Genomic DNA, 16,252 nt, shown 5'->3' on the forward strand with positions numbered 1-16,252 from the left:
TACATATCTCACACATTGACCGGTCGGTATTTTCGGTCAAAAATCGACTTGAACAGTTTTATTTGGATTTGGACAATTTTTGGTCATAAGGTGGCATACTTTAAGGAAATTATTAGTGCAAAGTCTTATCGCGTTATATTAATTGCTTCCTGATTTGTGTACTGGAAATTTTCAAATGGAATTTGCAACTTTTCTATATGGGTAGTAGACGTGATTGTAATCCGATTTCGTGACAAAGGAATATGAAAATAATGCCACGTACTAAATTTTGTCGAAATCGGTCAGTCGGGTCCCGAGAAATGGGATTTCACCAAAAAGTGGGTGAGGTCCGCCCATAGTCCAATATTTACACCGGCTCCCAAAAAGCCCTTTCATACCATCTCGGGAGTAAAATTTAATGTCTCTGGCGTATTTGCTTATTATTTTATTGCGCTTTTAGTAGTCTTTGACAATACCGTTATATGGGGAGTGAGCGGGGTTATCCTCCGATTTCATCCATTTTCACACTCTCGGTAGGATTTCTTGTAATATTTGTGCTGAGAGAATTTGATGATTGAAGGTTTAGTGGTTTAGAGGGCGTGCCACATCTACTTTTTCAAAATTTTTGCCTGCAAGTGCGGCTTGCTGCTGCGATCCTCTGTGCCAAATTACAGTTCAATATCTTAATTTAGTGCTTAATTATGGCCTTTATAAGTTTTCGGTTTATGACGTTTTGTGGGCGTGGCAGTCGTCCTATTATGACCATCTAGGAACTCGTAATTTTTTTAAACCAAGGAAACCTTATACCAAGTTTCATCAATTGAAGTATCTATTTTTACTGAAGTAACTTTTATACTCTGTAGCAAGAGTTTACAAATAGATAGCCTATTGCCTAATGGCCGATCTGATCGTCATGTTAAACTGTCGTACCTTTAGCAGTTTCCCACATTACCTTTATATTGCAACTGCTAATTTCCCAACAAATGTTAAATAATGCATGAGTGGCAGACGATATCATTAACAAAACAATATTATCCTACATAATTTCTCTGTATAAAAGCCGATTACAGTTCGAATATTAAAATAGTTTGCTTTAGAATTATGGAGAACGTCAAAGGGATTGTATATTCATTTTATAATATACAACTTTTATTTTTCAAGTTGTTAGGACTCTTCGGATTGCCCGCACACTACCCATCACTTTTGCAATATTTGTATAAACTGTACTTTTGGCATGTGGCGATCTTTTGGATGCTACTTTTCGATATCAGCATGTGGATTAAAATAATCGGCAACATATCGAATCTGAACGAGATTATAAAAGTGTTTTATCTTTGTTCAATGGCTATTGCGGTAATGGCTAAATTTGTGCGCATTCGCCTAAAAAACATTTCATATGTAGCATTATTCGCACGAATCCACGACGAAGATCTGCTGCCGGTCAATGTATCGGAACTAGAGAAGTTCACTCAATCTTCACATTTAAGCTGCAGAGTACGCAACAGTTACATGTATCTTTCATTGACATCACTATCGTTGATTTTCGTTACGCAGCTTATATCGGAGCCTGGCGAACTACCTCTATCTATTTATATACCCATAAGTGTGGAGAACTTTTGGTGCTATTTAATAGCATATTTGTTTCAGTTTATTGGTTTATCACTATGTTGTTTGCTTAATATATCTTTCGATTCTTTAAGTGCATCATTCTTCATATATTTGAAAGGTCAGTTAGACATTTTAGCAAATCGGTTAGAAAATATCGGCAAGGATCTGTATGTAGATGATAATATAATAAACCTACAGTTAAGAGATTGCATCCAACATTATGTAAAACTACGGAAAATTGCAGAAATCATGGAAGATCTTCTAAGCATTCCAATGTCTGTACAAATGATCAGTTCGGTACTCGTACTTGTAGCTAATTTTTACGCAATGACTTTTGTAGGTGCTTTCAATTTTACCTTTAATCATTTGTAAATAACTCTCTTTTCTTTTAGCTAACCGACCCCAGTGATTATGTTACATTTATAAAATTTCTAGTATATCAACTTTGTATGTTGTCCCAAATTTTTATGCTGTGTTATTTTGCCAATGAGGTGTCGCTCAGAAGTGCAGAGCTATCATACTCTTTATACTCATCCGAATGGACTCGTTGCAGTAAAATAAATCGACGATTGATGTTATTGATGATGGCCCAGATGGATCTACCAATTCGAATAAAAACAATAAATCGTTGCTATTCTTTCAATTTGCCAGCGTTTACTTCGGTAAGTACCCGAAATTAAATATAAAAACAACAAAATACAAAAAGTTTTCCAAAACTAAAGATAACTATACCTCTTCGTTAGTGCATTAGCTTTTAAAGATGTACAAGGTCAGCTAAGAAAGAAATTTTCATGAAATCTGTGCATCATTTGATTTCAAACACTTCAGATCCGGTATCACTTTATGTACTATAAATACGATGCAATAAAATAATAATAATACAACTATAATATTGCAAATTTACGAAGAATCCTTAGTAGAGGTTGACCATTAAAAATAGTTACCAATACTCAATACAAAAGTTGTCATTCCTTAACGGATGTAGTACATTTCAACCAATTAATTGAATTAGACTTAAAGTCATATACATTTATTTATAATTTTAATATAAATGCAGCGTAAAAGCAGTCCTTGAATAAATAATTATAATAATTTTATTATTTATTAATATATAGATAATTTTAAAAGGTTAGGCCCATGAAAAATTTTTCAATTCGCATTATATTGATGATCTTAAATGATGATAAACCCACTAATAATAGGACTACGATGAGTTTTTTTCAGATTTGCTTGCCTTCATTTATTTCAGATAATCAACTCTTCATACAGCTACTATGCCCTGCTGAAGAAAATGAAAGACTAAATGGAATGTAATAAATGTAATAAATTTGAATATACATATTATATATAAATACTTGTATAATAAAAAAAATGTAAACTAAGGGGTAAGATTCATTCATCTAAGCTTATACTATTTTACAGTCTGAAAATCAAAATTAATATTAAAATACCATTGTCTCTAGATTTAAAGCCCTTGTCAAAAATAGTAATAATCGAGATAGACACAGAGTTATGCTTCATATTGTGTGATCCAAGTAGAGGTACTTTTCTCAATAGCCTTTTTTTGACAGATCACGCGAGTTTTAGTTGTTCGAGCGGAGGAATAAAAATGCCGACGATGTTACTTCTGTGACATTATATTTTATTCTGTCCCTTTTTCAAATTATGTTCTGCTTATATAACTACTAAAGTGATTACAATTTTCTTAATCTATTTCTTTGTTTTTTTTTTTTTATTTTCTTATGAAATACAATATTTGTTAAATGTAATCTTATTTTCTATTGAATGCAAACAAACATGATTGTGTGGTTTACCCGATAATGTCTGGGTTATCATTACAGTCAAACATAAGGACCAAAACATGTTTGTATGCATTTGCATTATGTTCTATATCTCTACTTGTCCAATTTACAATATTTTGTTGTGTGGTGTCTGGTTGGGATGATAGTGTACACATAACTCGCGTGAGTCGCGTCAAGGCGTCATGTTATTTTTGTTCAGTATTGTTTAGAATTTCATCATGGAAAGACTTACGCTTAAACTTTATTACGAAAATTCACCTTCTGTAAAGAATGTGTTTCGCGCGCTTCGCTCAACTTATGGTCAACATAATCGTCTTACTGAGTGTACTATTAGCATCATCATCATCCATCTCGAAACCCAGCATTCAATATTGAAAAATTTTCGACCGAACGTCCAGCACATAAGGAAGGAAATATAGCAGTCTTCTTCTTCTTCTTTACTGGCGTAGACACCGCTTCCGCGATTATAGCCGAGTTAACAACAGCGCGCCAGTCGTTTCTTCTTTTCGCTACCTGGCGCCAATTAGATATTCCAAGCGAAGCCAGGTCCTTCCAACGAAGTGGAGGTCTTCCTTTTCCTCTGCTTCCCCCGGCGGATACTGCGTGGAATACCTTCAGAGCTGGATTGTTTTCGTCCATCCGGACAACATGACCTCGCCAGCGTAGCCGCTGTCTTTAAATTCGCTGAACTATGTATGTCTAGGAGAATGGAGTCACGTGTAGAAGTTCACGAAAGTGAGGAAAGTTCTCTGATCACCTTCACTTGGGAGTGGCCAGAAACGATCCTTTTACATATGGCTCAAGCAGCTCACGACTTCCGGTCTTTGACCAAGTATCCTCTGAGTAGCCTAAGAACATCCTTTTGAAGGCGAACTAAAGTGAGAAGGCGAAACATCCCCTTCATAGGTGTGTGCACTGATTTGGGACCCGCCACGTAAAAAACCACCCCCATGAAAATTAACAGCCGGTATGTAAACAAGAAAAATTGCCTCATTTGGGACGAAGAGTAACCTGAAGAGATTCAAGAGATGCTATTTCATCATGGTTTGAGGGCCGGATTGAATTTATTGATAGAGCACTTCGGTGAGCAGATAATTTCACATTTTGGGCCGATCGATTGGCCACCAAGATGTTGTGTCATTCGCTAGTTACAAGTCAAAATGCTCGAACGAGTATTGAAAGTTGGATTCAACGGATGGATTGTCTGAGACGAAGCAGCCGCTAGTTTTTGACTGAGATAATCTTCAAAAAATTAATTCCAAGGAACGTTCTTTCGAATGATAATGAACATTCTCCATTAAATTTTAAGTTTCTGTATTTTTTCTTTAAAAAATAAGGGAACCTCAAAATGAACCACCTTTTATTTCAAAATAGTGTGTATGATAAGTAGAGGAATTGGTTTCCGGGTGTCTGTCTCAACATCCATTGAGTATAAATTGATATATGTATGTACATACTTATTTTCATAAAACCTTCATTCCTCCGAAATAATTTAGAGAACGAAGTACAGAAACATTGACATACATATTATATATCAACCAAATATAACGGGTGGGCCATATAAAATTTTAAATTTAAAGATAGGGCGTAAAAGATTGAGTGTAGCGTTTGCTGTATGGCACGTAGCGCCGCCCTGCTGGAACCAAATGTCGTCCAAGTCTTCCTCTTCAATTTGCTTGAAAAAAAATTCGGTTCGGTTCGCGATATCGCTCATCATTGATGGTTACGGCGATTCCTTCTTCATTTTCGAAGAAAAACGGGCCGATAATTCCACCAGACCAAAATCCGCACAAGTGCATTGGCTTTTCGACGATTACGTGCAGGTTTCCTGTACCCCAAATGTGACAATTCTGCTTGTTAACGTAACCATCGAGGTGGAAATGAGCCTCGTCCGAAAAGATGATTTTTCGGTAAAATTGACCATCCTCGGTCAAACGATATTCTGCCCAATCTGCGAACTGTAGACGGCTTTTTTCTAATGAACGACCCATTTCGTAAATTTTAGACATTTTACTGAATATCTGTCACTTTCCGAATGGTATTTGACGTTTCCACTGTCGAAATATAGATAATTCAAATTTAACACGTTAGATGACCCACCCTATATAATTAGAGTCAAGACAAATCTTCCCCTAGTCCTAGCAATATAGGAAGTTTTTATCTTTTGGTGAGTTAATGTGGTATAGCTATAAATTAAAGCCGTCCAGACATTCGTCTTCACCCAAGACACCAAATCTAAAAATGTAAGATTTACCCATTTTTTCTATTGTTTATATCGAATAGAATATTTTAACCGTAAGGGGTTATTCCTGTCTTAAGCCCTCAGACAATTAAACATGTTTTTTAATGTGTAGAAATTTTATATTGACATTTATTATATCGAGTATATTGCTGATAGGACAATGTATGCAATAATTGCCTTAATTATGGCATTACTTAAGTGCACATGCCCAAAATAGCAGAATTTACCACACAAGCATTTAAGTGAACGCCACCAATAGCTAACGACACTAAAATAAAAATAATCAGATAAATTCATTATTAAACGAATGTGTCAAATATGTTATTGACACATCGCCAATTAGGAAGCGGTCATCATCTATAACTTATGACACGCTTTAAGTAGAATTAGACTGCACATGATCTAACTCATCTAACACCTAAGCTCTGCACTTCTTAGAATGTAAGATGAAACTTTGTATCTAGGCTTAAGAAATCAATTGTATAAATAAAAGTGAAATAATGATATTTCAGTTTAGTACCTTAAGGGGGTATTCTAGTCTAGAAATTTAAAAAAATCGAAATTTTTTTTTATATTTTCAAAGTTTAACTGTTCAAGAATATGTGTAGAAGAGGATTTTTCAAAATTCAAATTATTTTCGGAGAAATGGGCATTTTTCTGACCCGGCATCGAAACTGGTTCGGCCGGAACGAGAAACTTTAAACGCGTTTTTCTCAAAACTGACTTTTTCGGAACCATGCCCACGATTTCTACTGGACCGATTTACTTGAATTTTTTATAGAGTCTTCTTTGTAGGCTTGTTTATGGTTGGAACTAGCCCCATCCCCACATTTTTATTTTTATTATTTTTAAAAAATTCGAAAGAGTCAGCAAAAGTGATCCAAAAACACTTTTTTTAGGCAGTCGCCATTTTGTGAAAAATTGTTTTTCCCCACTTTTCCGTAGTTCCGACCATTGCGACATTATTCTAGATTAATAATCCTTTTTTCTTTTTGGTTTCAGATAACTAGGAGGGTTGAAATCATGGGCATGGTCACGTGGACATTTTTAGAGACCCTCCACTTCGTCAGCTCATAATTCTTGAAATTTTTTACTTTTTTTGTTTTTTATTTTTTTCTCTACTCTTCTAAAATTAACAAATAACACTAATAAAAAATGGATAATAAAAATATTGATTGCCTTTTTTTTACGACACTTTAAAAATTACATGAAATTCATGCTTCTAGACTAGAATACCCCCTTAACCAAACTCAATAGATTCACGTCTTTCGTGATCTTTTTAAAAGCCACCCCGCGTTCGCGCAAATTTTAAATTTTAAAAATTTAAAAAACGCATAAAGCGTTCAACTGACGACATATCAATTACAAAAGTAACATTGTTATTGTAAAGCGATCCACAAAGCAAAAGTGTAATCAACAAAAGCATAAAAATGAAATCAGAAAGAAAAAAAATCTACTCAATCAAACTCTATAGATTTACTAAACTAAAGAAGTATAATAAAAAAGAAAGAAACAAAAAACAAGAAAAAACGATAACTTCAGTTGCACCGAAACTAAATACCCTTCACAGGTGCATTTCTGTTAGTAAATATGTGTTCAGTTTGTATGGAAGCTATATGCTATAGTAATCCGATCCAAACAATTTTTTCGGAGATTATATTGTTACCTTAAGTAGTAATCCATGCCAAATTTCGTGAATATACCACGCCAAATACGAAAGTTTTCCATTCAAGCCCTTGATGCTATAGTGAGCCGATCTGAATTTCTTCTGATATTACATTATTTTTATAAACAATCACTCATTCCAAATTTCGTGAATATATCTTGTCAAATGTGAAAGTTTTCCATACAAGAACTTGATTCCAATCGTTCAGTTTATATGGAAGCTATATGTTATAGTGGTCCGATATCGGCAGTTCCGACAAATGAGCAGCTTCTTGAAAAGAAAATAACGTTTGCAAAGTTTCAAAACGAGATCTTAAAAACTAAGGGACTAGTTCGTATATATACAGTCAGACGGACATGGCTAAATCGATTCAGCTCGACATACTGATCATTTATATGTATACTTTATAAGGTCTCCGAAGCTTCCTTCTGGGTGTTACAAACTTCGTGACAAACTTAATGTACCCTGTTCAGGGTATAATAAATATGATTTCAAAATATTCAGAACGCAGAGTTCCTTAAAAACAACAAAATGAGCAGTGTGCCAGTGAAAACTCCACATTAAAAGCAATAAAGCAGCGACCAGCTTAGAGGAAAAAACCAACAAGATTGCAAAATTAAAAAGTTAGTTGTAAGTAATCCTATGTTTAATCCAAACAAATACTCCTCTGCATTACTCTCACAAATTACATAAAGTAATAGAGGCGTAATGCAGAGGAATATCAACCGCCCCAACTTTACTCACCAGGCGAAAGAAGAAAAAACAAAAGAAGACGATTTTCCCGCGCTTTTTACCAAAAAGGTGCGAATATCATATAATTTCCTCAACGACAACAAGTGAAGTTTATTATTAGACAAGTGAACACGGAGCAAAACGTTTCTAAACAGAGTACAACATAAAGTATTACGGATAATACTCCACAGCGAAGAAATCAACACAACACTCAAAACCAGAACGAAACTGTATCGGGTCCATAAACTGCACAAATTTTATTGGCGGCTTGAGATGCATTTTTGCCTTTATCGTAGTAGTACTGTAAAATATGCCGTATTTTCTCTTTATTTTGCTCCATGCTTGCGACGCTATAACTCACGAACGACTTAAAAGAAACGACAATCAATCAAACACGTGTTAGCGCGTAAAATGAGCTTTCCAAAAAGGTGTAGCATGACCCGATGCGACGAATAAAACTAGAACTACGCGCTATCAGCGCCAACTAGCGAAAATACCGCAAGACTTTTTTGACAAACCAATATATTAACACACAACTCTAACACTAGTTAATACGAAATCAATAACAATTAACCAATATTGAATACAAACGCGCACCCATCTACATATATAAAAATGAATGCCATTTTTCGTTGTGACTTTATAACTCAAGAACGGGCTCATCTATCCAAACCAAATTTTTAGGCTTTATTTGGACTATTCAGTAGATGGTTTGTGTTTTGAAATTTTAAGAATCGCATACCAGGGTCTCGAGAAATAGGCCAAAACGTGAACGCGGGTAACCCAAGGATTTGTTTGTACAATATGGGTAGCAAATGGAAGCTGTTGATGATTTCTGTAGTATAGAGTATTTTTGATGCCGCTCCGTGACTAGGGTCTCGAGATATCGGCCAAAATGTTTCAAAAATTTCACCACATATATGCTAAATTTTTTTTTTTTATTTAACTCGTACGAGTACCTACTTGGAAAGCTGAAAAGCGCTCAATGTATGGTGAAATTATTTTTAAAAACACACCAAAAACCCATTTGTTTGGTCAGATTCATCCCACTTAGCCAGCGGATTATACGTTTTCATATTAACATACATACATCAATAATAGTTTAATCATTAACTAAACGATTTGTTACCTACTTAGCTACGCTCTTTCGCTCTCAAAATTTATGAACTTTCGTCTTAACTAGCATACTTATTTAGGGTATTCCATCAAACTCATAAATGCCTCATAAAATTCATAAACTCGTAAAATTCTGTGCCTTATAAATGAGCTGTCAAAATTTGTATGAAAAAGAGTTTACGCGTTTCGTATAAAATTATGAGGCAAATTCGACGCGTATTTGCTTCATAAACTGATATTTCGCCTATTTACGCGGCTTTTATACGTATGAAAAAAAAAGAGCGTTCCCAAAAACTAAAGCGTAAATTTTTGAGCTTATAAGTTTATACATTTACGAGTTTGGTGGAATACCCTAATTATTTCCACCTACAAACTTACTTGCATTATATTTATATCAACATGTAGGTATGTATGTAGCAGGCAGATCGACAAACAAAGTAGGCTTTGAAAAGACATCGAACTATATTACGGTGCATTTATTTTGCATAGAGAAATACATGAATATTTTGTTTTTTGTAGGTATATAGAGCTTTGACTCTTAGCATTAAGAAAATTCAAATTAGGAGAATATATGACATTGGAGTAGAAACATCGCTGGAGCGTGTCCGAAACTACCAAGGTGCAAAATTATTAGTTATTATATTTTTTTTAATAATTATTGAAGTTTATGTGAATTTGTGAAAAAATAAATATAGCGCAAAGCGAATTTCCGAGCAAAAAACGGTAAGTTTTGAATTGTTGAAGTGAATTACACGAATGTATGTGTTTCCTTATTTGAAAAAACATATGGTGTATCACTATTAATGTAGGCATTTTTTTTTTAAATTAAGATTTATTCTTTTTTAATTGAAAGAAAAATGCCACGACCCACACGAGGAAATATAGGTCGGCAAACGCGTCATGCAAATGCTACGGCATTACAAAGGCGATCAGTGTGAACGTAATGCACGAAATAGATCTGTTGTACCTGAAATTATGCGTGCTGCTTTTAATTACAACAGTCAGATTAATTACAGTTTGTACGGATATATTGGAATAATGAACGCAATATGTCCACATTGTGATGCGGCTAAATTTCCAGGTGAAACGCCCGGCATGTGTAACATTATTAGAGATAATTTTATTCCGACGTTTAAGGTAAATACTTAAACAGGATTGTCCCAATCAATCTGAATCATAAAAGTATTCTATAGTTTTAAAAATTATTATGCAACATAAGTATACCTAAAATTGCATACATGTTGCAGATTCAGGGCCAAATTTATCATCAAGCTGGTTCGTTATTGTCATACCCCGACGCTGATTATCAATTTTTGCAAATTTATTTTATTGGTGATGAAAATCGTGAATTGGATCAACGTTGTGCAATTGCTTTGAATACAAGACAAGAAATTGTTTGTGAGCTACAAAGGTTTTTCCATCAGCATAACGCATTAGTTCAATTGTTCAAAATTGCTCTCGTTCGTATGCCCTCTGATCATCACAAAATCGTAATAAGGTTTGATAGAACACCTTTTGGAGAGCATGAAAGGCGATTCAATGCACCGACAATTGATGAGGTTGCAATTGTAATTCGTGGGGATCAGTTTCAATCGCGTGATATTATACTTCATCGTAGTTACGACGCATTACAATACCCAATATTGCATTGGAAAGGTGACGATGGCTTTAATATAAATATACCAATGATTGATCCACGAACAGGTAAATAATATTTTCAGTGTGTTGACATTTCATCATTTGTAGAAATTTCTTAAGTCACATTTTCCACTTATTTTAAGGTCTACATGTACAAAAAAAAGTTAGTGCCATGAATTTTTATTCTTATCGATTGATGGTTCGCCCACAAGAACAAAATTATATCCTGAGATGTCGTTGATATGAACATACCTCAAAATAGTAACAGAACGTCTTAATTTTATTCGTTTCAACCAAGCAAAATTAAGATCTGAACAACATATTCATTTGCAAGATTCGATAGCGAATGATGCTAATATTAATGACATCGGACGTTTAACTATATTGCCATCTTCGTATATTGGTAGCCCACGGAATATGAGCGAATATGCACAAGACGCAATGTGTTATATAAGAAAATACGGTCGACCGGATCTGTTCATTACATTTACATGTAATCCGCAGTGGGATAACATCAAAAACAATTTATTTGCAGGACAGTCGACAACCGATCGTCATGACATTACTGCGCGTGTTTTTCGGCAAAAATGTATAGCAATTATGGATTTAATTGCGAAATTAGATGTATTTGGGGAGGTGCGTTGCCATATGTACTCCATTGAGTGGCAGAAAATGGGATTGCCGCACGCACATATACTAATTTGTACATAAAGTAACTCCGGATCAAATCGATAACCTTATATCAGCTGAAATTCCTAATCACACTGCTGATCCTGAGTTATTTCAAGTTGTCGTTAAAAACATGATACATGGACCGTGCGGTGAACTAAATATGAATTCACCATGTATGATTGATGAAAAGTGTTCGAAACGATACCCAAGGCAATTTACTTCAAACACAATAACGGGCAATGACGGATATCCGTTGTATCGACGTAGATCACCTAATGATAATGGCAAAACGGTAACCATTAGAATGCATAACCAGGAAGTTAAAGTTGATAATCGTTGGGTGGTTCCGTATTGTCCATTATTATCGAAAATATTCAACGCTCATATAAATGTGGAATATTGTAATTCTGTCAAATCCATTAAATATATTTGCAAGTATGTAAATAAAGGGAGTGATATAGAAATGATGAAATTACTCAGTATCAAATGGGTCGCTATATTAGTAGCAATGAAGCTGTCTGGGGGATTATGTCGTTTCCAATGCACGAAAGACATCCTGCGGTTGTTCACTTGGCTGTACATCTTGAGATGGCCAACGTGTTTAGTTTAATGTAGCAAATTTATTGGAAAGAGCAGCGCAACCACCAGCAACTACGTTAACAGCTTTTTTCAAATTATGCGAAACTGATACATTTGCGATAACTTTGTTATATTCTGAAGTGCCTCAGTATTACACATGGGATGTGCACCTGGTGGTACAGGCAAAACGTTCGTTATATCACTGATTTTAGCCACTATTCGATCGGAATAGAAAATTGCATTGGCACTTGCATCTTCGGGAATTGTTGCTACATTATTAGAAGGTGGCCGGGCAGCACGTTGTATTTGAATGTACAGGTGATTGAAACTCCAACTTGCAATATTTCAAGAAATTCTGCTATGGCAAAAGTTCTGCGATTAACGTCAATTATTTTATGGAATGAGTGTACAATAGGAGTGTCCTTATTTTCAAACATCGGTTTTTTTTTATATTCCCGACCAGAAATCGGTTCCTTTATGTATTTAGATAAAACGGTAAAAGTTTGGGGTCAATGCGATAACATTTAGTGGACCCGGAAGCCAGCTGAAAAATTCAATAGGTCAGTATGGGCAAATATCAATGTTCATACATTCGCCTTATATTAGACGCAGTTTTTATAGTATATTTAACAAAACATATATGTATACAAAAATAATTATTCCATTTTCGTATTCTTATTCGGTAATAACATTTAAAATAATGATAATTTTGCGTATTTAAAAAAAAGGCATGCAACACAAGCTTGATATTTTGCAAATTTACCGAAATTTGTTTCTACATTTTGAGCGCGCTGTTTGTAGGCAAACAAATTTCCTGAGAAAAAGTGAACTGTGTGGCGACAATAAGTCGTTCAGAAAATAACGGGACTGCTCATAACGGGACATTTCTGCTGTGAAATATTTCCAAAAGCATGCAAGAGGTTCTTGTGCATATTGTGATTTTAATAAGTAAATATAATTGTAAGCGTTCACAAGCAAGAAATAACAATTATTTTGAAGAATAATTATTTGGTTTAATAAATACTTTAAAATTGTTTGAATTTCGGTGGGCGGTTGTGTTTAAAGTGTAAAAAGTGAAGTATATAAAATAAACTAATATGTCTAGTTTAGCAACACGAATGTCAGTTGCCAATTAAGAAAAGTTAGTTTGATTGGATACACAATGCATCAAATTACAGGTGCAAAACTTCCATCTAATCGGCAGGTTTTACAAGTTTTGGTTTACAATATGAGATTTGTAGATCTTTCAGCAAAGGAAAGCGCAAACCTTGCTATCAAAGCTGCACAAAGCACGAATACCGATAAGAAAAGAAGATAAATGTGTTGAGAAGTTATTGAAACTGTACGAAAGTTGGAAAAAAATCCTGAAAACAGTTCCAGAAAAGAGATCCAATTCACAGGAAGAAGTCGTTGATATGTTTGTTGGAAGTTTGGATGATTTATTTGACATGGCCACCGCTAATGCGCTTGAAAAAATTAAATTAGTAGAAGATAAGAAATTTCTTGAAATGCAACGTCAAAAAGGACGGCCAGGTTGCATGATGGGTGTTGATAAGGTTTTGTACGATCGTGAAGTGCGTGCACAAGAAAGAAAGCAGCATTACGAAAAAGGCGGTATGAAGAACAAAATTCTGAATGTTCTAATATAATCGAGGAAAGCAATGAAAATGATATAGTACTTGTGGAAGCTGGAAATGAAAATGTAGTAATTCCGTTGGAAAAAAATTGTTTGCAAACTGAGTGTAAAAAGCGACGAGGCACTAAAAGTATCATAACACCACGATTGTTAGCAGCGTTAGATAATGCCAAAGTGTCAGATGGTATGGCCGTACATATTTTAGTAGCCGCTGCTGAAGCATTGGGTCATTGTGTGGAAGAACTTGTTATTAATCGATCAACAATTCATCGTATGCGTCAACAAAATCGGTCTGCAGAATTCAAAGATATTTCTACTGAATTTAAAGAAAAGGTGAGTTCCCTATAGTTGACAATATACTTTTATTAATGTTAATTTATTCAAACACTTAACAAGGCCAATGCAAATGGAGCACTAGTTGTTCATTTTGATGGGAAGTTAATGACAGATATAAAAGGTCGTAGTAAAGTAGAAAGAATTGCTGTTTTAATTAGTTACGATGGAACATCGAAATTTCTTGGAGCACCACAGATACAGTCATCGACTGGTGAAAATATTGCTGAAACTGTTTATCAGAGATTAGTCGATTGGAACATTGTTGAACTTGTTATAGGCATATCTTATGATACAACTGCTGTCAATACTGGTGTTAAAAATGGAGCCGCAGTCAAGCCAAGTGGAACGGGACGCTCTTGTAAGCTTCTTGCAGGACCAATTAAAAAAATCGCATAGCCGCGATGACTACAAAGAAATGCTACAACTTGCTTTAACTTTCCTTGGTGCAGATTGCTTTAATTTATGTGCTCCAGGTGCAACCAGCAACGCACGGTGGATGGCAAAAGCAATCTATTGTCTCAAAATATATTTATTACGTGATCAGTTTAAACTTACAACCAGGGAATTGAGTGGCATCCGCGATATTTGTATTTTCATTGTTAAAATGTACATCAAAAGTTGGTTCGGAAGTACAAATGCGAATTCAGCACCTAATCAAGATCTTTTCTTTATTAAAGACGCTCTAAATTATACAGATACAGATTCAACAATTTCAGAAGCTATTATTAAAAAAATGTCTAACCACTTATGGTACATCGCCGAAGAAACAGTAGCATTATCATTTTTTGACTTATCAGTTTCCCACGCAGAAAAACGTAAAATGATAAAACAATTAAAAAGCAAGGAACCAGTTGTTCATTTAAAAAATAGCCGAAGCCACTCAAAATTGACAGATTTTCGAACTTACGAACTTAGCGATTTTGTTTCAGAAAAGACAATTTTTTTTTCAATAATTTTGGGCTATCTTCAGCCTTTTTGGGCGTGGATCCATCCCAATGGGAAAATAATTCAGATTTCGAAAATAATTGGACTTTTTGCCAGAATTTACAAGTTGTTAATGATCCCGCTGAAAGAGGAATAAAATTTTTGCAAGACTACAACAAAATTTTAACGAATGATGAAGAGGAAAAGCAGTTGGTACTCCAAATTGTTGAATCGTATCGCAAAAAATACAAATCATACAAAAAAATTGATTTAATGTAAAATATAAATTTAAATATGTAATATGAAACATGAAAAAAAATAAAAATGTACAATATTTGCCCATACTAACCTATTAAATTTTTCAGGTGGCTTCCGGGCCCACTAAATGTTATCGTATTGACCCCAAATTTTAACTGTTTACTTTAAATACATAAACGAACCAAATTCTGGCCGGGAAACTGTAATATAAACATTTTGAAATTTCCCCTTACAAATAAGGACACCCCTAGTGTACAATGGCGAATAAAAAATTACTAGAAGCATTTAATCGAACAATGCAAGATTTACGTGGTAACCAACAGCTTTTTGGTGGTGCTTTGATATTACTGTCAGGGGATTTTCGACAAACATTGCCTGTCATTCCTCGGTCAACTCCTGCTGATGAAATAAATGCCTGTTTGAAGTCATCAGTTCTTTGTACAAAAAATGACACTGAACATTAATATGCGTATTCACCTACAAAATGATCCAGCTGCCCATGGGTTTTCAAAACAATTGTTACAAATTGGTGATGGCAAAATACAAATCGACAGAACCAACGGATTGATCACTGTACCGAACAATTTTTGTACAATTACGAAATCGATAGATGAATTGATTGAATGTATTTTTCCAAATATTTTTCAGAATTACAGAAACCATGATTGGTTGAGAGAACGCGCCATTTTAGCACCGAAGAACAATGATATCAATGCCATTAATTTTCAAATTCAAGCAAAACTCCCAGGCGTAGTCACGACATATAAATCAATTGACAGTGCTATGAATCAAGATGAGGCAATAATTATCCAACTGAATTTTTAAATTCATTAGAACCGGCTGGTATGCCACCACATTGCTTGAATCTGAAAGTGGGTTCTTTGATTATATTATTGCGAAATATTAATCCACCAAAACTGTGTAATAGCACCAGATTGGCAGTGAAAATTTTATTGCCAAATTTGATTGAAGCTACGATCTTAACTGGTAAAAGGTAAAGGAACATGTTTTTCACATGGCCAACTTTATGTTGCCTGTTCCAGAGTCGGTACCCCCAGCCGTTT

At 34.7% G+C, this 16,252-nt stretch overlaps 1 protein-coding gene across 1 annotated transcript; it reads left to right on the top strand.

Annotated features, from left to right (window-relative positions):
- Positions 1-1,080: 1,080 nt before the first annotated feature.
- On the top strand, positions 1,081-5,854 carry LOC105224201 (odorant receptor 46a). Its single transcript, XM_029549903.2, has 3 exons — positions 1,081-1,923; positions 1,980-2,249; positions 2,837-5,854. Exons 1-3 carry the CDS (start codon positions 1,081-1,083, stop codon positions 2,888-2,890), a joined length of 1,167 nt encoding a protein of 388 aa, XP_029405763.2. The 3' UTR covers positions 2,891-5,854.
- The last annotated feature ends 10,398 nt before the right edge of the window (positions 5,855-16,252 follow it).

This window comes from Bactrocera dorsalis, chromosome 3, assembly GCF_023373825.1.
Source record: "Bactrocera dorsalis isolate Fly_Bdor chromosome 3, ASM2337382v1, whole genome shotgun sequence".
NCBI classification, from domain to species: Eukaryota; Metazoa; Arthropoda; class Insecta; order Diptera; family Tephritidae; genus Bactrocera; species Bactrocera dorsalis.

Excerpts from the sequence above, each read along its gene's own strand:
- LOC105224201 (XM_029549903.2), top strand. The coding sequence starts at position 1,081 with ATGGAGAACGTCAAAGGGATTGTATATTCATTTTATAATATACAACTT. Across the intron at positions 1,924-1,979 it reads ATTTTTACGCAATGACTTTT|CTAACCGACCCCAGTGATTA; the intron begins GTAGGTGCTTTC and ends CTTTTCTTTTAG. Across the intron at positions 2,250-2,836 it reads ATTTGCCAGCGTTTACTTCG|ATAATCAACTCTTCATACAG; the intron begins GTAAGTACCCGA and ends CATTTATTTCAG.